This window comes from Microtus pennsylvanicus, chromosome 19 (genome assembly GCF_037038515.1).
Source record: "Microtus pennsylvanicus isolate mMicPen1 chromosome 19, mMicPen1.hap1, whole genome shotgun sequence".
In the NCBI taxonomy this organism is placed as follows: domain Eukaryota; kingdom Metazoa; phylum Chordata; class Mammalia; order Rodentia; family Cricetidae; genus Microtus; species Microtus pennsylvanicus.
The window spans coordinates 36,531,959-36,555,679 of NC_134597.1; the positions used below are offsets into that span (position 1 = coordinate 36,531,959).

At 41.1% G+C, this 23,721-nt stretch overlaps 1 protein-coding gene and 2 pseudogenes across 3 annotated transcripts in view; all 3 read right to left on the reverse strand.

The window, feature by feature from the left end:
- Tpk1 (thiamin pyrophosphokinase 1) overlaps nt 1-23,721 on the reverse strand; it is a 361,699-nt gene that overhangs the window by 11,044 nt on the left and 326,934 nt on the right. For 2 of the 3 annotated variants that reach the window (XM_075953688.1, XM_075953687.1), the window contains one exon: nt 16,837-18,347. The exons of the other annotated variant lie outside the window; for it this stretch is intronic. In XM_075953688.1, coding sequence (XP_075809803.1) covers nt 18,229-18,347 — 119 coding nt within the window. In that variant the 3' untranslated portion in view covers nt 16,837-18,228. Of the gene's footprint in view, nt 1-16,836; nt 18,348-23,721 lie in introns of those variants that run through there. 3 annotated transcript variants of the gene reach the window in all.
- LOC142838484 (ADP/ATP translocase 2 pseudogene) lies at nt 3,086-4,174 on the reverse strand (annotated as a pseudogene).
- Nucleotides 21,351-22,064, reverse strand: LOC142838117 (peptidyl-prolyl cis-trans isomerase A pseudogene; annotated as a pseudogene).

The following is a 23,721-nucleotide window of genomic DNA, read 5'->3' on the forward strand; positions in this document are numbered from 1 at the left end:
TCACGCAGAATTGGCCCGAATCCTGATCTCAGCAAATGGTAGCTCTCTGGGCTTCCGTTTTTGCAGCCTCGCAGGCCTTCCCATAGGTAGCTCAGCTGGCTCAGGTCATGCTCCAATCTAATTAGAAGTGGCATTCTGTCTCTGCTTGAGAAACATTGTACAAAGGTGAGCAGCACCCACAGCGAGCACAAACCCATGGGGGCTTTATGACCCTTCTTTTAGGATCCTTCATTTTCCAAATCCAATTTCTCTTTTGGTTGCTTAGTTCCTGGGGTCTTTCTCCAGAATCGATCCTTCCATTGTTCCCTCCTCTGGCTTAAACCATGCGGTTGCACTTTCTAATTGGTAAGAAGGATTAGGAAGGTTGGCTTCCGCATGGAGGCAGCCTTCCTCCACACTGACAGCATTTTGTTTATCAGAATTAAGAGTACATTAGCATCTTCTTCTTCATTTTATATTTTCTTCTTATTATTTTTTTATTTTTTGAGACAGGGTTTCTCCGTAGCTTTTTGGTTCCTGTCCTGGAACAAGCTCTTGTAGACCAGGCTGGCCTTGAACTCACAGAGATCTGCCTGCCTCTGCCTCCTGAGTGCTGGGCTAAAGGCGTGCACCACCACCGCCCAGCTTCCATTTTATATTTTCATATATTGGAATGGTCTTATGTCTTTTCTCACCCTGAAATTCTCTTTGTAGATTTTAATCTAAAAGCTGAGGTGGGAGGCCTGGGTTTCCTTGCCTTTCTGATCTCCGGGTTAGTTGATTAGCCCAGCAAAGCATGAGAGGCTCAGAAGTGAGAAAGTATCATTTGATCTGGGAGAAAGCTACACCATGAACCTGTCCTTAGACTGACAAGAATGTTCAACACCAAAAAAGACGCAGCAGGATCTCCACCTCTGGTCTTGGAACATGAAGTAACAGCCTACACATGCAATGAATGCCCTGTTATCTTGTCTCCAGGCAGTAAATCTCTCCCTTCTCAATCAGATCAAGAAGCTGTCTGCCTAACTAGATTAGTGCAAATGCTTCATCAAAATGGAAATTTACTGTGAATGTTTCCCATTCATTTAACAGCTATAGCAAACGTTGATCACCCTTAGACTCACATCCTCATCTTCATGGTCATCGGAACAGTCTGCTTTGGACTCTGGTCTGTATCTCCCTACTGTGGCTGAACATTCACCATGCTCTTCTGAGGGTCCCGCTGTGTGTTTTGCTCTTATAAGGATGCATCAGCTGCTTTTCGGCCATCTGTTCCTTTGAGAACACCACTGAGACATCTCCTGCCTTTGTCTACTGCTTCCAAGTACACCTGTGGCTCTGCTGCACTAAACGGAATCTTTGCCAACCGCCTCAGTGGAAGTAGTGCAGACTCCCCCTCTCTGGCTCCTTCCTCCCACTGATGTTCCTCAGGCTCTCCACGCAGGATGGCTCTTTCTGCCACAGATGAAGCCTCTTCCCATCTTCTCTACTTCATGCAATTTTCCCTTCATACCTTCATCTTGGATTGAGTCATTACACCTCAAAACTGAGATGCCCCTTTCTTAAGACCATGGAGGGCAAAGTCTCCAAAAGAGTGGGTGAATATTTGCATTGTATGCGTTTGTCTTTCAAAGGAACAGACATAGAAATCTTGTCTTAGGAGATTCCTCTTCAGACACCCAGGCATTTTGTGGAGTTCTGGCTGCTGTAAAGTTCATTCTCCAGCTTGTCTATTCATAAATTTGCACCAAATTTAACAAAGATTATATGATCTGCTAAACAAATGGAGAAAGTAAAGAGACATTGCAAATCCTCACCTCCATTAGGCAGGGCTCTAGTGTGTAGTTAAAAATCTAGTAAAAAGGAATGGCATTTCTTTAGACAAATGAAAATGAGAAGAGACTTTAGAAATAAGCAGGGACATCCATCTGGTGCTGAAAAGGGAGAAAGGCAAACAAAGTAGCCATGTCCAGCCTTCTGTCATTGCAATGGGACTTTGTCATTTATAAAGAATCTTCAAATTGAGTTATTAAAAAATATTAGTCTGGCAAAATGGTTCAAGAGAAAAGTACTTGCATACAATCTGGTGACTTGAGATCAATCCATGGAATCTACATTAAAAGAAACAACAGATAAAAACTGTACCAATGAAACAGTCATTTGAACGCATTAATCCTAGTAATCCTACAGAGGCAGGACAATGGCCTGATGTCCTTAGGGCTCGCAAGACAGCAGCTTGGCGTGTCCGACACAGCATGGCAGGTACATTAGAAGAGACTCACAGACTTTTCAGAATTGTCTTCTGATTTCTGTGAGGGCCATGGCATACATACACACACACACACACACACACACACACACACACACACACACCCTACTCTATACATCTCATAATGCTTTACGGAGGTTTACAATTTTGTGTTGAGATGCATTTATTGCTGTTCTGGGATACTGTCGCCTTTGGATCACAGGATGAACATCCCAAACTGGATATGTCTTTTTGTGTCATTTGCTCTTTTAAATCTTTCTTCACATTAAAGAGAATATCGTGATGAGCAGCATTTCATCTCACCGAGTTTATATGTGACCCTGTCACCCCTCTGCTCAGATCAGCTGTATTATGGAGACATCTACTCCTCCTGCCATTAAGGGTGGGGACAATAAATTCCCCACACATCAGCACACTCAGTCACACATATATTCCACTACAGCTGACAGAGAACTTAACTCATCTGTTATTTTTTGCAGGCTGACTGATCCATGGAGAACATGCAAAGAGACAAAAAAAATTTTACAGGAAAACTGGTTAAAATACAAAGAGTGGGGCTGGAGATATAGCTCTGAGGTTCAGAGAGCACACTGTTCCTACAGAGGCCAGAGTACAGCTCCCATCACCCAATTTGGGCAACTCACAACTGCCAGTAGTCCCAGCTTCAGCGGGATCTGATGCCCACTTCTGAGCTCTGTGGGCATCTTCACTCACACGTGCACAAACCTGTACGCAGATTCATAAAAATACAGATGCTCTAAATCTTTAAAAGAAAAAGAATAGTAAATGGGAAAGAAAAGAGCTCCCTTTCTTTTCTTTTCTTTTAGATATTTTTTTATTTCTTCAATTTTTATTATCAGGAGTGACTGAAATAAAAAATATAATTGAGTCCCATCATTATTGTCATTATGAAAATGGCTTCAATTGAAAACTGTTCAGATGAATATTATTGCTTCCCACTTTTCAACTGGTAAATAGTTGCCATTGATAAAACAGACAAGCCCAGAGAATCTGTCCAGAATGTTCAAGATATGGTGTATTATACAATATGCCTGTTCTTGGGGAGAACACCTACGACATGATTATGTGTACTTTTTGATCTCACCATACAAGACAAGCACAAAGGCACCACCCATGCCCCTGAGAACGTTGGACCATGCCCCCTTGAAAAAGGCCTTGCTTCCTTCCTCACGAGCAATCTTCCTCCAACAGTCGATTGTACCTGTATACATGATGTCAGTTCCTTTGCATCCTGACTGCATCATCATACGACGGCGAACCATGTCAAAGGGATAGGAAGTCAAGCCAGCGACAGCAGTGACAGACTGTGCCATCATCCTGCTGATGAAGATGTGAGTGTTCTTGGCATCTGGAAGCATTCCCTTTGCAGTGCCATAGATGCCAAAGTAGGCAGCTCGGTAGATGATAATGCCCTGGACTGACACATTAAAGCCTTGGTACAGGCCCCTAATCCCATCAGATTTGTAGATCTTAACCAGGCAGTCACCAAGGCCTTTGAATTCCCTTTCAGCTCCAGCTTTGCCCACATCAGCTGCTAGACGGGTACGGGCAAAAGCACAAGGATGTGGCCCCAGCGGCACCACCTGATGCCAGGTTCCCTGCAAAGTAGCGCCAAAACTGGGTCCTCTTGTCCACACCACCCAAAAAGATCTGCTTGTATTTATCTTTGGAGGCAAAGTTGAGAGCCTGGGTGGGGAAGTATCTGATGACATTGGCCAGGTTACCACGCCAGAAGGACAGGACTCCCTGTTCCTTGGGGATACGAACCACGCAGTCTATAATGCCCTTGTATTGCTTATCTGCCGTGATTTGCTTGCTGGCATGCTGCACCTGCAGCAGCAGCCTGACCCGCTCGATGGGCGCTACCGCCGTCTTGGAGATGGCCGCGGCCTCTCCATCTGTCATGTTGAAAGAGAAAGAAAAGGCAAGGGAGCACGGAACAGGACTGGCTTGACAACCGGCTTTGACTCCTGGACTCTGGGCACCCTTCCTTTTCTTGTTGCTGTATCAAATTTACATTGCTTCTCCACTGAGTACCAAGGGTACACTTCAGGTACGATTATGATCCATCAACTCTTATTCTCTTATTCTTACCTCCTTTGGGTCCAGGAGATGGTTCATCTAGTTATCATATACCGCAGTTTTTAGAAAGATTAAATATACTGGCCTCATGCTATTAATATTTCTTTTGTTCACTCAAGGACTTTGTCTGGGGAAGGAGAGAAGAGACATCCACAGGGACAGTTTCTTTTCTTTTACTTTCACAGTGTGTCTATCCTTTTCCATTATTTCTGTGAGCTCACAGTCAAGGACAGTGTTTTTGTATGGGTGTAGTACAGTGACGGGGAAATCTGCAATGCCATGAATGATTTATTGCTCTGAGTCCCCAAGCGAGACTTAACTAAAAAACTTGTGTTCAGGATGGCCTCAGTGCTCCACTATTTGAGTCTCCCAACACAAAGACTGCAGTGACCATGACAGGCAGGTGAACTTGATGCAGGCTGACTACCAGAGTTCAGAGTTCAGCTTTGTCACCTCCTCCAAGGCCCCCTGCTCCAATTTCCATCTCATTACAATTTTCTGAACAGGCTTTGAATCTGGTGGGCATCCTGAATGCAGTGGACAGCCTGGTAGTAATTTTTACTGCCAAGAAACAAGTGGACTGCTTACACTATGCCTTCTCGTAAGGCTTGGCTGCCACCTGGTGGAAGAAATCCTATATATATATATATCTTAGTTTTGGCCAAAGGATTAGTTGATTCTGGGTTTGGACGCATGAGAATATTCTGAAGTGGTTCTGTTGTCTTAGGCTAATTTAAATTTAATGCTGTTTCTGGTGAAGCATGATGTAAAGTCTTGATATTTGTAAGTAGGTTTCACATTAACGAAAGATTCAAGCACCAGATTTAGGGTCTTCTAGGCTTGTTCCCAGCCCAGGGACCTTGTGAGTCTGTACCTGGTTCCGGAGAACAATTCAAGGTCAGAAAGATAAGAATCTTTACTGCCGGTGGGAACTGGAATGGAGCCGTGGAGCTCTAGCAAACACCCTACTCTTGGGATAGATTTGACAGGATTAACTCAAAATGCAATGAAATCCTCCATCCCCATTATCAACCCCGAGAGGCAGGTGAGAAAAGAGGAGTAGAAGGCTAGATGCCAACAATACAGAGCATCTAATGAGTTGTCCTTAAGTTCTGTTGAATCAGGCATCTAACTGTACCCCCTTTTTTTATCTTGAGCTATTGGTCTAGTGAGGTCCATGATCTCTTGGTTACGTGGAGAGTCCCAGCACACAGCATCCTCACCAATCCCACCGTTCACTGTCCACTTGTTTCCATGTAGAAAGAAAGCTGACTTCTCTGGGTATAGACAGGTTGGTGTAGGCATCTCTGCCACTGTAGACCGCACTTTAGACGTTTAGTCAGGGTCGCACTGGTATACTCTTTTTCCCAGGGAGAAGCCACAGGAGATAGCAATGAAGTCCTGGAGACTCATCTTTCTCATTAGCTGCCCTGAAAGGTCAGTGACAGCCTTCGTGAAACTGAAGGGGGATTTGTAGTTTGTTTGCCCTGGTCACCTGGCTAGTTTGCACCTGAAATAACCACACAGAAACTGTATTAATTAAAACACTGTTTGACCATTAGCTCTAACTTCTTATTGGCTAACTCTTACATATTAGTTTAACCCATCTCCTTTAATCTATCACCACATGGCAGTGGCTTACCGGAGATTCTAACAGGCATCCATCTCAGGCTGAGGATCCATGGCTTCTCTCTGACTCTGCTTTCTTCCTCCCAGCATTCAGTTCTGTTTTTTCCACCTACCTAAGTTTCACCCTATCAACTAGGCCAAGGCAGTTTCTTTATTCATTAACCAATGAAAGCAACACACAAACAGATGGATGTCATACACCAGGAATTAGCTCAAGGAAACACCCAAGGAAGCAAGGAAAAAGCCTGGAAGACACCGTGGTGCAGGACCCAGAAGGATGGCTATGCCTGTGAGCCCAAGTGCTGCAGGGAAAAGTGATGGAGATGCGGCCAGCACGGAGATCGTGTTTGGAGACAATGGTGACAGCAGAAGTGTGGGAGGTGCCTTGTCCACAGGTGACACCGAGCATGTTCTGGCTCTGTCATTAGTGTGATGTCAGTTATTTAAACCTCCTTGTGTTCTGTATTCCCATCTGTGAGGTGGAACTAATACTACCCAGCTGCTAGTCTTAATCTGAGGTGTAAATAAGGTCATAAGAACATGCTTGCGAAATGATAGTGGCTTCACAAATCCTATTTCAGTGTGAAGGGCATGAGGAGGGGTGCAGCTCCCCACGAATCAGCACAGCTGTCATGTTAATTAAGTATGGCAACTAGCGTCTTTTCTAAGGCAAGCCAGAGCTCTTCTGTCCAGGCCTGGATAGAAGGAGGCTTATCTTTAAATACTATCTCCCTTGGGTAAACAATGGAGATAGTGCAGTGCTATTTCTGGCTATAGGAATGTCAACAGCCAGTGGCTTGCACGCCTCTTCAAACAGTAGGGTAAAGACATGCCAGCTGGCTCTGGTTGCACACTGTGCTATGTCCATAAGAAAACACGGGCAGATAAATACTGTAATTAACAATCCTGGAGTGACGGTGTGTTCATACAGTAAAAACAGGTGATGGATTTGAAATGCAATCTGAACTTAATCGTTTGGGTGAGGTGATTTCATAGTTGACTAATTTAGCAAACCATTTTTTAAAGGCAGCTAATTAAAAATTGCCTGAGGTTATCAATTTGTTGCCAGAACTGCAGAAAAATGGGCATGGAAAGATTTTAGTCAAGATAATTATTGAATAAAGTCTTGATTCCTATGTTAGGGGAATGTTATAGATGGAGGTATTTTTAGTTGGGACTTTTATAACTGTAGAGGAGGGATTGTTAGAGACAACAGAGTGTCACTATCATATTCAGTTTATTTGTTAATCATAAATTATATTTGGTATCATTAGAGTAGATTCACTTTTACATGCTGGTTTAAGCAAGCTTGGGATTCCGGCTTATGGCAGAAGCCCTTAGAAAGAGTGACAATGGATATATTTGAAGACTAGCAAGAAGGCTGAGGAATCTTGAATAAAGTGTGCATGGGAGAATATAAAAGGAGGTTAGGGAGACCAGGAGCATTTCAGTTGACTATAAACACTTGAATTTTCCCTCTAAGTGATTGCATGATTTCAAGTGGGGAAATAGGTGATTGGAGATGGGTACTGTTGGGGAAGACAACAAGGTAGAAACAAGCGACCACAGGGAAGTCATGGGAGACCATGTTGGGTTGGGGTATGGGACTGTGAAAGATGTGGAGACTTGGTGAGAGTCCAAGCATGCTTCAAGTATGAGAAGGAGAAAGAACAATTATGCGGATTGTTCATCTCTGGTCACATATAGGAAGATGGAGTGTGTAGGAAGAGGAGCCAGGTGTTCGTGGGTGGGGAGACATGAACCTCTATAGAGCCCATTTTGTCAGCTATGATTTTATGGCAAAGCCAGGCTATTAACTGAATATGACGAGCATCAGAGAGGAGCTTGCTAATGGCCAAACAGTATTGTAAGTAATATAGTTTCTTAGTGATTATTTCATGACCTGGGCAGCCAGGAATGAGCAAACTGCTTCCACTAACAAATCCACATAAAACCCAAGAAAGCTTAAAATGGCTTTTTGGTAGAAGCAAGCAGAGAAGGCTTCTTGACTCAGTGGTAGCAGCAAAAACCACATGGTTCCTTTAAGAAGGTTTCCTGGTTTGCTAGCACAAACCACTCTTACTCTTTTGAAGGGTCTGGCTACAGAGCATTTAAATGGGGTCGGTGAACTGAGTGCTACAACATGTTTAATAGCAACATAGACCCACTGTGTGCCTAAAAATGGGCCAATGTACATGGTTCTCAGAGGCGGCAAACATGCCTCTGCCATGTTGGACTGGGCAAAGCAAGAAGGCAGAGCCATGTTGGCCTTAGCCATGCCTGTTTAACATGAAAAAAGTGCTCCTAGTCAAAAGATAATTACAAATACACAATAAAGACAGATTTGGATGAAAAAGACCTTTAAATGGGTCACAGTATTGGATAAATGTACATATGCTTGAGAGAGAGAGAGAGAGAGAGAGAGAGAGAGAGAGAGAGAGCTGAAAAAGAGTGTAGACAATTATAATATAAAAGAGTATAGACAGCCATTGGTTAAAGGAGTAAAGATAATAAAATAAATATTAAACTAGTAGAAAAGGTAATAGAGTAAGAAAAATAAGCTATGTAAAGATGGAATATACACAGAGAATCTGGATTATATATATTATTGTGTTTTCTTTGAGTTTTTGTCTGTGAAGGAGATAAGTACAGAGAGACATTTCATTGTATGGGCTGGTAAGATAAACCACCATATATATTTTTAAAGTATCTTGAATTCAGAATTTGGGTCTAAAGATTTGTTGCTTTGGAAAAGAGGTTCTTCTTTTGTTTCCACAGAAGATAGGAACCTATATATCCTTTTAGACTAATGTGGTTTGATGGACCAAGATCCCCTTGAATGGTCACAGTGAACATCTCTAAAATTACTTTGCCCAACAAAAAGCAGGAAGAAGTTTGTAGAGAACTATGCCCAAATTTCCAAATATTGTTTATAAATGTTTGTTTACATTTAAAGGGGAATATGCTAATGAGATTTTCATTGGTATAGATCTTGGTTTATCGATATAAATTTAAGATCTATCTATCCTCTATCTATCTATCTATCTATCTATCTATCTATCTATCTATCTATCTATCTATCTATCTATCTATCTATCTATCTTTCTGCTCTTGATTAAGGTATTGTGTTTGTGCAGCTCATTTAAAATGTAATGGATAATTAAGAAATATAGGTTAATAGATAATCATCTATAATAGTAAAGTTTGTAGTCATGTTAGTTAGGTTTTCTAGATGTATAGAGATATATTTCAAATGGATAATTATTCTTCAAGCCTCTCAAAGACTAACAGAATATGACATTTAAAATGTTTTAATAACTTAGGACTTTTCAGGACAATGAGACACATCTCCTCCTGGCAGCACCAATTTACTTCAAAAGGATGATGGGCATAAAAGAGGATCCTCATGGAGTTTGTTAGCCATTTGGACAAAAGACTGCTCTTGCCTGAACTGCTTGATTTTATGCTGTGTGAGTTGGACATGCGACACCCACAGAGAGATGACTGCTGAACTTGCCTAAAGGTGGTATTGTCCTTTGGGGTTCCTGCTTCATAAAAGAGTCTTCCAGACATTCTGCAGGACACAGAAGAAAACAAGTGATGGACTTTGCCATTATAAGGCAGAACAGATCTTTCAATTTCCTACTTTATAGAAAAGTCTTCTGGATACTATGGGTCTGTAAGATGAAGATTGGATGCCTCCATGTCACAGAAGAACTTTGGGTGACTGTCCAGGCAGCGAGATGTCTTTGTCAATTCTGGAGTTTTAGAAGTTGCTTACAATGTTCTTCCTGTTAACTTAGGTAATATATCCTTCTGGGGTCTTTGATGGAGTTGAAGAATAGATAGTTATAATAATTATAGTTTTCCTTAGTTATGATAAAAGATAAAGTAGATATATATGTTGTAACTGTGATTCTTGCTTGGTAACTGTCTTGTTATATGTAATTTTACTGTTAAACTTAAAACCTTCCTTTTTATTTAAACAGACATGGGGAGATGGTGTGAAAAGTTTTTCTGTCTATGTGTTGCTTTTATTGGTTAATAAAGAAGCTGTTTTTGGCTAGTGGCTTAACAGAGTAAAGCCAGACTGAAAGATATATATATATATATATCTATATATATCTATATCTATATATATCTATCTATCTATCTATCTATATATATATATATATATAGAGAGAGAGAGAGAGAGAGAGAGAGTAGGCGGAGTCAGGAAGAAGCCATGTAGCTACTGCCAGAGACAGACATGCTGGAACTTTGCCTGGTAAGTCACAGCCACGTGGCAATACACAGATTAATATAAATGGGTTAATTTAAGATATAAAAGTAAGCCAGAAACATGTTTAAGCTATAGGCCAAACAGTATTGTAAATAAGTTTCTGAGTGATTATTTCGTGGCCTGGGAAGCCAGGAACAAAGAAGCAACTTCTGCCAACAAGTAATTGTAAGGCAATGAGAATGATTCAGATGAATGATACTAATATGCACAGACAGTAGGAGGACCTTTCTGGGGAGGGGGAACTGTGCATGGTAGAGGAGCCAGTCTTTGTGAGGATGTGGATTGTTCATCTCTGGTCACAGGTAGGAAGATGAAATGTGTAGGAGGAGGAGCCAGATGTGGATGGGTGGGGAGACCTCTACAGAGCTCATGTTGACAGCTATGATTTTATGGCAAAGCCAGGCTATTAACTGAATATGACGAGCATCAGAAAGGAGTTACATTTAGATGAGGAACCAGAATAGGGTAACCCTTTATGATTTTTCCCCACTGTCAGGCAAGCCCTGCAAGGGCCTTAATGGTTGGCAGCCAGCCTAATATTTAAGAACAGTTTGTACATCTGGACTGTTCCTTCTTGTTGTAAGGATGCCATTAGTTTGTTTCCTGGCTGCCTGGCAGCTCAGACCCAAAATAATCACATAGAAACTGTATTAATTAAATCACTGCTTGGCCCATTAGCTCTAGCTTCTTATTGGCTAAATCTTACGTCTTAATTTAACCCATCTCTAGTATCTGTGTATCACCACATGGCTGTTGCTTACTGGGTAAAATTCCTACCATCTGTCTCCAGCCAGGCTACATGGCTTCTCCTTTGACTCTCCCTTCTTCCTTCCAACATTCCATTTAGTTTTTCCTGCCTACCTCTATTCCCTGTGCACGCCCAAGACAATTTCTTTATTAACCAATGGTATTCACATAATGCAGAGGGAAATCCCACATCACCTTTTCTTTTTTTTATTAAAAGTTAACCCATGGTTACAATGAAATGACAAAGTATTAGTCTGTGAAATTTGCATGTGATAAGGGAGTTTATTTTTAAGTTATATTCTTCTTTCTGTATTCTTCCAAAAATCAAATATCAAATCCATCTTCACATGAGACCTGACTAGAACATGAAACATTAGTAATATTTTAATTTGGCCATAAGAAAATCACTGTGAAAAATATAAGGTTAAAATTGTTTCTAATTAAGGCAGCACAGACACTAGAAGGTAGCGGACACAGGTGTCATTCCATCAGACTGAATAATAGTAAAAACTCTTGAATTTCCTTGGGAGCCAATCAGTATAGGTGAGTGTAGAGTAAGTTCTAGGCCAGATTCTTATGTGAGTTGGTCCAGCAGTGGAATGGACACTGCTAGGTCAGGGAGTTTACTATGTCCCCAGGGATCAAGTCCATTCTGTCGCAGGTAGAGAGCAGCACCGCTGGGGCTTTCTTTCCTACAACATGGAATATACCTCCTGAAAGTCTGTAAGAGCCTGCTAGTATGGGAGTATTTTCTGAGAGATTAGAATATGAATTGGATTTCTTGTAGCTTGAGGCCTCTTTAACTTTTAATTCTTTATAGCTAATTTACTTTTCTGTGTCCCTTGAATATGAGATATATAATTTTAAGGCTGTGGAGCTCAGCACTTATGGTATCAACTCAAGAAGACAGAGCCTTACGGTGACCTGTGGAAAGCCATTGACCCCTGAAATGAAAATGTGTAATGGCAGCATCCATGTGAATAACATTTATATACTTACATGCATGCTCACTACTAGACACACATGGTCTAGACAAGAAGTGAAATGATTCACACACACACACACACACACACACACACACACACACACACACACACTCAGATTTATGGCATTTTTTTTCCCAAAGGGGAGTTTTTTGTGTGATGTAAAAAGCGTAGCTTCTTTGTTAAAAAATAATTCCTGCATTTTTACTTGCTGTTAATCTAAAAGAGAATCTATTGGCTTCCTAACATTTTTTTTTAATTCATGAATCACACTGTTCCCTGCCACTGGCATACAAATATTCACCATGACCTTGTTGCTTAATTTCTTGCATTGGAATTGAATAAAAACTTAGACTAAAAGGTCAATTTTAAAATATGCATAATAAATTTCCTGACTAAAAGTGATGCCAGCAACTTTCTGCACCATTTCTTCTTGCCTCATTATTCACATAGACTTCCCTGAATTTTAAGGAGCAAAATATAAAAGAGCAGTATGTGGGCCATTGGGGCCAAGGAAATTTTGTCCATGAATAAGGAGCCAATGGTAGAATGAATGAGATTTCTTAAATTAATGGGGTAGTTGTAGTGGAGAATGTCATTGGGCACTTAAGTCTTTCTTACAGAATGAAAAATGGAAGCTTTTAAGTTATTTTAAGAAATTCTATACTTTTAGGGCTTTCCCTATATTTGGCAATAATGTCATAGTACCAAAAGCCCCATTATGTTGGAAATAACTGGTTTTTAAATTCCATAAGATGACTACAATTATCAGGTTTTTGAAGTAAAATGTGGCAGGATAAGGAGGGAAATTGACAAAAAGGACAGGTGAAAGGGTGGCTGCAAACACAGAAGTCTGCATGCATTCTGCAAATATTCGTGAAGTATATTAATAAAAGGGATTTTTTATTTATAAGATAGACTTTTCATCATTGTTGCTCTTTTTTGTTTTTGAAAACAGATTCTATCTGACGATGACCTTGAACTCCTGAGTGCTGGAACGACAGGTGTGCATCACCATACTAAGTTTAAATTAAAACAGGACTTTTCTTTACCAATAGCTCATTCAATAGACAACAATGAATCAAGATCACAAATAATTAGGTTTAGTGTGGGCAGTTCAGCGGGAGATCTTAGAATACTCAAACTAATTCCACCAGCTTAATCTGGTGTAACAAGTAGATTTAAACACAATTAAGAGGTCAGAAATGAAGGGCAGGTCCTTAGGTTGTTAGAAACAGCAGGAGTTCTAGTAGTAGTCTACCTCAGCCAAGACAGCCATCTCCAACTGGGAAATGCTTCAGCTTCAAGAGTTCCAACTCAAAATAGTTCCCCTTATAGCCTTGGTTTTTTTTCATTGAAACCATATGTTCCAAGCTCTGTCATTATGTGCTGTGTCTTTCATTGTCCTTTCCTCACCGGTTTCAGACAACTTCATAGTCCTTGGCCTTCTTGTTTTTTTTTTTTTTCTTGTCTTGATCAAAATATTTGCCTTGGATTGGCGTCTTGGAGCCTTGCCTTGGCCTTGTAAATATTACTTCCTTCTACAGGCAGGAATGTGAAGAATGATTTTACCAGGTCTGTCCAGTGTGGAAGTGGGACACAGGTAAGAGAAATGTTAGCATATCTGATGTGTAGACAGCTCAGGACCACATATGGAACAGAGCAGGGGTTGCTAGAGGCTGGGAAATGCATGTGTTCCTGCAGTGTGGTGTAAAGCGGCTGTTTGCTCACTCAGCAGCAGACTGCATGTCTCCTCTGAACTCATGCAGCAGACAGGAGATGGCAGTTGACAAGAAGGACAGATGTGCATGCCTCCAGGGGTTTTTAGTCTAGGAAGGACTCATAACGTTAAATAACTCAGCATGAAATTAGCAATTCAGATGGAACACTGTTCTATCACAGAAGTTTTATACTTACAATTTTTTATTTTTGTTCCTTCCAAGTCCTGTCTATTAAATATTCTCTCGGTCTTTAGATTTTAAAGGGTATTTCTAAAATAAATAGTTGCTAAGGTACAAGTTATAAATTTCAAGTTCTTTAACTACTGCGATTCTTTCTCATATCTGGATGGACTCTGTCAGTGTGGTCTCTTAGAGATTTTGGCTCTCATTGAGAAGCCGCAGGCCTGTTCTGAGGACTCTTCCTTCTCAACTATGAATGAGCATGGGGTCTGCTTATGTTCTCCAAGTTATTTCAGGGCAGATCTAGTTTTTATTTTGCTGTGTACAGAGTCCTTGCTTTTAGCACACCGGGAACAAGTCCTTGGATGTATTTATTTACTCATTAGCTCTGAGCAAGAGTGATGTTTCCACGGCCTCTTTCCTGGGCTGTCAGCAAGAGCGGTTTTGTATACAGTGGGAAAATAACATATTAGCTCTGAGTCAGTGGAGCGTCAGCAATCACATCTGCTTGGATAACTGTTTTGAGATGAAGTTTGAGACTTTGGCTGGGGCTCACCAAAAAAGAAAATCACGACTGATGAGTGAAATCTGCTCTGGGCAGGAAAGGGCAAACTTGTGCTCCCTACACCTGCCACTTCTTGTCCAGCCCTTAGACAAGGACTCCCTAGGAAGGAATTGGCCCTGTGGCTTAAATTTTAATCTGTACAGAGAAATATATTTCAAAAGTGACATCAATATCATAAATTTAAGAAATTAGTGTAATCTCAGCACAGGACGCCTATATTCATGCTCATACATGCTTTTAAAGTAACTCTATGCAGTTTTCTTTTCTGAGATATGATTTTCAGATATACTGGAGAGCTTTTCAATTTAATGTAAAATTAGAACATATTGTATGTTTCAGTGTGTGTGAATGTGTGTGTGTGTGTTTCTCTACAGACTGAGTCATAAGGCACATATATTCTTTGTGGGTCACAGTGAATGGTTTGAAAGTCACCGAGACCGCAATAATCCCAGAGCCTTAGAGGAGTGAAGAAGCATTTCTCCCTGCGCTGACTTGGTGCATGCCACCAGTCACATCCCATCTATGGGTTGCTTCATTTCAACAGTTCAATAAACGTGCAGGGAGGTGAGACTGTAAGCAGGAACAGTCAGCAAGGCTGGCTCCACATGGGGGTAGACTGTGAGAGGTGCACTCCACACATAGAGGAGCATGAGGCAACACTCTTGCATTATAGCTTCAAAAGCACACAAGCAATGTGCACCTCCTCCTCGTTTCTCTGTGAGTAAAAGTCCTAGTTTCCCATCCCAGTGAAAACCGCCCTGCCCTTTCCCCAGAATCCTGCCGTCAGACCCACACCTGCTTCCACCTCACTCACCTCTACATCTCATAGTCACGTGAGATTTTCATCATTAAAAGCCAATCACTGTTGCTGTTGGCTCAGACCAAGCTAGTGCTATGGGTAGCCAGTGCTATTTTATGGACCAGTCACTAGATGACAGAAGCTGCAAGCTGATCAAGGAAGGAAGGAAGGAAGGAAGGAAAGAAGGAAGGAAGGAAGGAAGGAAGGAAGGAAGGAAGGAAGGAAGGAAGGAAGGAAGAAAGGAAGAAACTGATCTAAGCCAAGGTTCAAGAAGCATGACCCAACTTGTATTTTTCATTATAGCTACAGGCTGCAGGTCAGGGTCTGACCTGAATAGGGGCTTAGAGGGAGTTCCTTGCAGGGTTGACTTTAACCTTTGTACCTGAGCCTTTACGATTTGCAAGCTTATATTATTGCTATAGAAAAGGCAAACATTTGCTTAGATGAGTCAGATAGTACACAGAGAGGGGACTGCCCTTGTGTAGTTTCAAGCATCAGGCAAGGGTTGTTGTAACACCAGCAAGCAGTTCTTCAGTTGACAGCAGGAACTCGGGATGGGAACTTTTGCTTTGAGAGAATGCCTGAGGTAGTCATCCAGTGTTTCTGGTATCATTTACAGGTGATAGCATGGGTTAAGTATCCATCCCCACTGACCCCAGTGTTTACATGTTCACCAAGCTTCATTAAAGTTTACACACACACACACACACACACACACACACACACACACACACACACACACACTGATGCTTGCAGGTTAAATAAAACATTCTTTAATAGTAAACTTTTAAAATGATGGACATGTCTTTTGCTTGTAGTGAATAGGCTTCTAGTTATGAACCTAGAGCAGTCTACAAACTGGAAGATGGAGACATAGCTGAACCTCTTCTGAGTAGAAAGTGATGGCAAAGAAGATGCTGCCTGCCCGGCTTTGGCTCTGTCTCCTTTCCCCTTCTCATTTCAGTTGTGACAAGTATTGTTTGTGGCAGCACCTGGAGGTCTTGCACAAGCTTTCCTGCTGAATCAGTGAAGGAGCCTGGCTGTCCTCTCTGCTGAAGAGCAGCTTCTGTCTGTTGGGAATGGAAGGGATGCATGGAACCTCTGAGCTCCTAGACATGAGCTTGTCACCATGGCACCGGGGTGGTCTTCAACTGTCCCATCTCCTTCCTTCCTGCTCCTCAGGGGTCTTTCTCTATTTTCTCTCCTGCAGAAGACACATAGTTCGCTACTGGCTCTTTTTTTTCAGCAACTAGATACCCATGATGCAAGTTATCTTTATTTTTTTTGTCTTTTCTAATTCTTACAAAGTTTTTAGGTAAGACAAGCAACTCTTATTTTTATAAATAGAGCAAGAGGGATCCAAAACAATGGAATAAAAACCACTGGTTCAGGTTGTTTAGAGAGTTAAGAGAAAAGTTAGAGGGAGAACGTAATACGACTGACTGTTGTTTGAAATCAGATGTGAGATTTAACACCTCTTTATTAACTCTTTGAGTAGAAACACTGTTTATGAGAGATTGGTCATGATGAAATACAAGTAATAAAAAAAACATTTTCTTAGAAAACCACTATAGACATGCACATTGATAACTGTTTTTATTGACATCCACATTTCAGTATCACATATTTGCATAAATAATAATAATAATTCTAAGAATTTCTGTGCAGAGCATGGTGTTGGTTCAACTGATCTCTTTTCTTTCTCTATGTTTTAAGCCTGAAACTACTGTAGCACCAAGAAGACAGTGACACAGTCATGGACAAGTACAACATGGTGGGCAGGTGATGTCATAGGCTGTTGGGCAAGGTGTAGTTTAACCAGTGGTATAGGGGAGGGTAGGAAGGTGAGCAGGAGACATCATGAAAGAGACATGAAGACTTTTTTATGCACCAGCAAGCTTATGCTTAGTATTATCTGCTCTATAACTGTAATGTGTTAGCATTTAGAGTTCGTAGCTGGGGTTCTTCCCCACACTCAATGATTACAGCCCCTGCTACGTTACAGCTAGAAGGGGGTCAGGAACCAGGCACATGGTGGACTAGGATGAAGAAACAGGCCTTAGGAGCTGTGTTCATTTATCTTTACAGCACACTAATTTTCTGGTGATATCAGGAAATGTATGGTCCATGAATTAATACTTCATCTTTTAGTGAGGTATGTTAAAAGTGACTGAGTTTTTAAGATAAAGATCCCTCCGCACAAACCTTATGGGTGTGTGTCATGATTTTCATAAAGTCCTCTGCATTTCCAAAGGTCAGAGTGTTTACTTTTAAGTTTTGGGGTGTTAATGTATGAGGCCCTCATGAATTACCACTTCTCATTTATCCACAGCCCATGGAACTGCTTGCTTTCAAATCTAACTATGAAGTCAGTGATTTTTACTTTAAAATATCATGTCAAAGTGAAGCGCTGCCATCCTGTCATAGCACTGGAAGATAATATGCATACAGAGAGAAATCCAGTGGTAGGAGATACTCAGAGGTAGGTAACCCTTGTTGCCAGGCATTTAAGGAAGTGCTAGACTCCAAGGCAACACTGACAACAGTTTTTGGTGCTTCAAAATTAAAAAGATATTTTTAAGGTAAATGGACTGATTAACTAAATTAAAATGATCAGAACTGAATTATATAATTTAATGATTTACATTAGCTTTCCAATAGAGTATAATAAAGCTTATTTACTTTGATATAACATAATTTTCCCTCAACCTAAAATTGAGATACCATTTATAGAAAGTTTAAACACCAGCATCTCTATTTTGTGGTACTGAGGGTTGATCCCCAAGGCCTTGCCCTTGTGCAGCAGGTGCTCCTCTGCTCAGCTGTACCCCAACTCCAACATCTTGACAGCCCAGAGCTTCCTATGGAGACATTTGGATCTCTGCACACTGAGGTGATTGTTCACGGTGAACAATGAACCACTGGGCAGATAAGGGAAGGCAGAGGCACATGATGGGTGCCACCCTATAGGTTAGATTTTTATGGCCATGGTCCAGAGAAGAGGGTGGTCAGTTTCCACAGTCACGACCCCAGATCCATCGTAGGTGTTAGAAGTACTGACCAGCGTTCCAAAGGCAAGCACATCATTTGCTGAGGGGGAAAAAAAGAGAAGCAGATCAGTGAAAAATTTGTCACAGTAGTGAAAAAAAATTGTCTCAGTGTAGACCAATTTTGTCAACAGCTACAATGATACAGCTGAGAATATACTTTGATAGATGTTATACAAAAGCAGAATGGAGGAAACACATGGTTTTAACCCAAGAATTTCTACAATGTTCTCTACCTATTCTTAGAACTTGTCATTATATCATTAAGTGTCCTGGGTTATATATTATTATTGACAATAGATTCATTACCCCCCTTTTCTTTACTAATTCTAAACTCAAAACACTTATCTGTAATGTGTCATTTACTTTCTTGCTTGCCTGGGTAAGTTTTATTTATTTTTTGATGGTACAGAAATATCATTTTATAAAACCATTAAATTCTAGAAGGCACAGTACAAGTCATAGGGGACAGAAAACTAGATACCTAAAAAAGCATGGAGTTTGGGTCATTATTTTTAACTCATAAAGAAATGCCATGGTGAGCATGGCTTACGTTCTGGAAAATTAATGGGAACACAAAGGTCAAAGCTGACTTTCAGATGTGTCATACCGTAGAAGTTACAAACTCAGCTCAAGACGAAGGCAGGAGATAAAAAATATCCTTCAAGCTGCTTAACTATCTGAGTGAGGTGTAAGTTTGACTTGTGTAGTTGGAGTTTCTATATGTCTTAGTTGGGGTTTCTATTGCTGTCAAGAGACATTATGACCATAGCAACTCTTATAAAGGGAAACATTTAGTTGGGGTTGGCTTACAGTTGAGAGGTTCAGTCTATAATCATCATGTTGGGACAGGGCAGTGTGGAGGCACACACGATGCCAGAGAAGGAGATGAGATTTCCACATCTTGTACAGGCAACAGGAAGTGAACTGACACACTGGATATGGTTTTAGATGTCAAAACCTGCTTCCACAGTGACACACTTCCTTCAACAAGGTCATACTATTCCAACAAAGCCACACCTCCTAATAATGCCACTCTCTATGAGCTTATGGGGGCCTCTTACATTCAAACTACCACAGTATATTTATATATCTTGCAAGTACACACATGTAAGTATGTATTTTATTTCCGAAGAGGTTAGCACCTTGGCACAAGTCAGCATCGTCTCCCTTGCTTATTCAGAACATTTCATTTCATCAGTGTGACTTCAAATGACTCTCTTGCAAATATCCTTTGATTACCAGGATTTTCTTGGCTAAAATGTGACTAAACCAAAGTGAAGCAGAAAGTGCCCTTTCCTTCAGATTCTGACTATGCAGTTCATGCTTGAGGGAAACAGTCAGTTACAAGGCTCAGTCTCCACTAGAGGGGGCCTGCTGTCTTCCTCAGGACATCTTGAAAATGCAATTTAAATTCCCAGTACTGCCAAGTCAAATCACAGCTCTGGGTGATTTTTTTTAAATTAAAATATATGTTATTTGCTTTTTGTAGTTGTCAATGTCTTTACTAATGCAAGCAAGAAGCCATAAAATAGAACTGTCTGGGCATGCAGAGTGCTTTCCTATGAACACTAATGTAGCATGCAGTACACTGCAAGAAGCTTGTTTCTTCTGATCTGGAGCTTTAGGAGATGAGGTTTCTAAGCGAAGGGGATACAGGCATCAGTATTTTCAGACACTGTTACATGATGTAGATAGTGGGGTTTGGGTGGGGGTCATGGTGGGGTTTACAAAGTCTACTTCCTAACTCTAGATGATATCCTACTTCCTATAAGACTGCCCCCACAGCCCAGTGGCTTTCTTAGACACATCCCAGAACTAGGGATGGAAAGTTTTACAAATTTTGTAGGGGGCAGTATGGACTTTTGATAAATCATAAGGGGAAAAGAGGATGCTTTAGAAGCTCTGCTAATTTCACAGAGGAATCTCTATAGTGATAAACTAAGTGCACACAGTCATCTGAAATTGACACAATGTGTTGTAAGTCTGGAAACCAATTAGAAGAAAATCCTAGTCTTAACTGAGCTCAAAAGATGACAGTATAAAATTGTTGCTGTAGTTGACAGCTGTGCATTAATTCCATTTGTGAGGGCTCAGACTTCTAGGCTTCCAGAGGTAGGAAACCACATCATGTTCCCTTCTCTTTCTACAATGGGATGCATCTTAATTAGTTTTCAAAGGAGAAAAGAACTGAAATGGCTGTGTTAGGACACACAGGATCAAAGTCATTTCATAAAACACTTTAGTGAGCAAGGCAACTATAATTTAGGTTTTATTCTATAATATTTGCTATTGTATCAACAGCTAATTAACAGCAATAAGTATGTATGATAAGCTTCCAGCTTACAGGAAATAACTGAGAGTAGAAACTAAAATGAATAATCTGAAATACAGAACAATCCATTTAAACTTACAAGGTCATTGGCCTGAGTAGAACCTGCCGCTGTTGTACTGCTAAATGGACATACTGTGCATGTCAAGTTGCCTTCTCAGTACTTAGTCTGAGCATATAGATCAGTGTTGCTGTCTTCTTTGGTCACAGAAGCTTCCTTTTGGAATGAGTTGTGGTTACTGCAGAGACTCATAATTGCTCAGCGTGCTGAGAATGGTTGAATGCTCAGCCTGCAATGGGACATCTGTGTCAGGCCCTCCAAGGCTCAGGGAACTTCCCAGAAGAAAGGGTGGGAAGAAAGCAAGATCAGGAGGAGGAAGAGTGCTGTTGCTGCGGGACTGCGTCTTCTGCACATGGCGTGGACACTGCTCTTGTGAACACATTATTTGCAAAGACTGAACAGATTTGGACCCATCAACAATTACACCATGGACAGAGTTTCATATTGTCAAGAACTAAACCTCAGAAATACAAGAAACACTTTTAAGACATTTCCACCTTCTCTTCCAGGTTCTCTAGGGGTGAGGATGAGAACTCTAGGGGTGAGGGCTTGCAGAGAAAAAGAATCTTTCTGCCAAAACATTGGGAACCCCTTCACGAGGAGGAGCGAGGTGAACGAAGTTACTGTAGTCTCAGTTTTCTTTTCTTTTTTTTTCTTACTTAAGTTTTTATTCATAATCATAAACTTAACTCTGCAATCCAGCTAGACTTGAAGGGGAATGAGGAAAATATGGAACCCAAAGAACTTCAGTGAGAGCAGAGATTACAGGGTACTGCGAGCAGATGGGGCTGGAGTGCTCTCCTGAGCTACAGAAGGAATGGTCTGGTGGGTAAGAAGCCCGCAAGTCAAAAGAATTAGAGTTGTCCACAGTCGGAAATGGTGATCTTCTTGCTGGTCTTGCCATTCCTGGACCCAAAACGCTCCATGGCTTCCACAATGTTCATGCCTTCTTTCACCTTCCCAAAGACCACATGCTTGCCATCCAGCCACTCAGTCTTGGTGGTGCAGATAAAAAACTGGGAACCGTTTGTGTTTGGTCCAGCATTTGCCATGGACAAGATGCCAGGACCTGTATGCTTCAGGATGAAGTTCTCATCCTCAAATTTTTATGGATCTGCCGCCAGTGCCATTATGGTGTGTGAAGTCACCACCCTGGCACATGAATCCTGGAATAATCCTGTGAAAGGAAGAACCCTTATATCCAAATCCTTTCTCTCCAGTTCTCAGAGCACGAAAGTTTTCTGCTGTCTTTGGAACTTTGTCTGCAAACAGCTCGAAGGAGACGCGGCCCAAGGGCTCGCCATCGGCTGCTATGTCGAAGAACACGGTGGGGTTGACCATGGCTGCAGCAAGCGGTGAGAGGGAACAGCGGCATCTGCAAAGCCAGTCTCAGTTTTCTTTACTGGAGAATGTGAATAATAATCCCTACTTCACAGGCATGGTACACAGAATACAGGATCCAATTTCTAACATAAAATAAGTACTCAAGAAATTTTCTCTTCATTTTGTTTTCTCTGGCTATTCTACTGAAAGAGCATGATAGGATTGCCTCTTAAAATCAGAAGAAAGAGACACATACTGATTGAAGCATTTAGCAAATGCCATCATGCAAATGATTAGCATATAGCTGGCTGAGTAGAATGAATTAAACTCACATTTTCTAAGCTAGCTTCTGTGAAGTAGTTAAAATCATTCTGGGTGCCACCTTGGTCATATATATGTATGCCTTTGTTTGTTTTCTAGATATAGTTGGTCCTCTAAATATGTAAGCTCTATATCAGTGGTTGAAATCTGTGTCTGTCCTGGACATGTACAAACTGTTTTTCTTAGACTTATTTCTTGAACAGCACAGTACAGAAACTACTTACATTGTACTTACATTATAAAAGATACTACAAACAATCTATACCTTGTTGTGAAGAGTCTAGCTTACTTAAAGTAGATGAAGGGTATGTATAGATTATGAGCAAATACTGCGCCATCTTATCAAAGACGGCTCGAGAATCTTCACCACATGGTACTCATGGGAGTTCTGGGGCCAGGCAGCATGGATATGGAGAGATAACGGCATTTACTAGAGCTTGAACACAGAAGCCACCAGGGATCAAAGATGAGTGTCTCTGCACCTAAGGGTCTCATGTTTTAGTAAAAATGACAAAACAGGATGGACGCAGTCATCTGCCATACCCGGAAATAGTGTCTCTTGGCTTGATTACATAGAATCTGATTATCATTCCACATACATGCTTAGCCTTACATGGCAGGATATGAAAGGCACACGACACTCGGTGTAAGTTATTTCAGATGATTAAACCCTAGGTCAACAGATACTTGAATTCTCAGCATGCTCATTCTCAAGGGCTGAGTTCACTGCCCTCTAGGCCAAGGAATACCTAGAAGAAACTGTAGGAAGACTACTGAAAAGCATAACTTTAAATAAACCAAACTCAAAAGCTTCATGCAAACACACCCTGCATCTGATGAGGCTAACGGAGAAGTAGAGTAGTGCCAGAGCTGTGGCAGGTAATCGACTTGTATTCCTTTACAGCACTGCTTCTCCTTCTTATCCTCTTACCTCACATCTAGCTATGCCATTCCTATGGGAAGCAATAACAATGAATGATCCTAACTGGCAACAGGGTAACTATCAGATAAAAGAAAGCAAAGCACATCCCCAGACCTACCCACAAATCTTGGCATAGCAGTTAGGACTCCCTGTCACCTGGCTATTTCTTACCTATTTGCCAGCTATTCTATGCAGGTACCTATTCCTTGACTCCATCATGAAATTTCCACTTTCATGGAAAATTTTGTGCTCCCTCCAGGAACAAATCTAGCCTCTCTTCTGCAAATTGAATCCATATAGTCTGAACCCGCAGGTCCGATTCTAGTCTCCATCACTCTTCACCTTACAGAGACTGAATTCATAGTTCTTTGGTGAAAAATGACTTGGTTCCTCCCCTAGACCACATTTTGTGTTAGAGCTGACTATTTAGAATCCAAGTTTAGGGCAGAAAAAGTGTC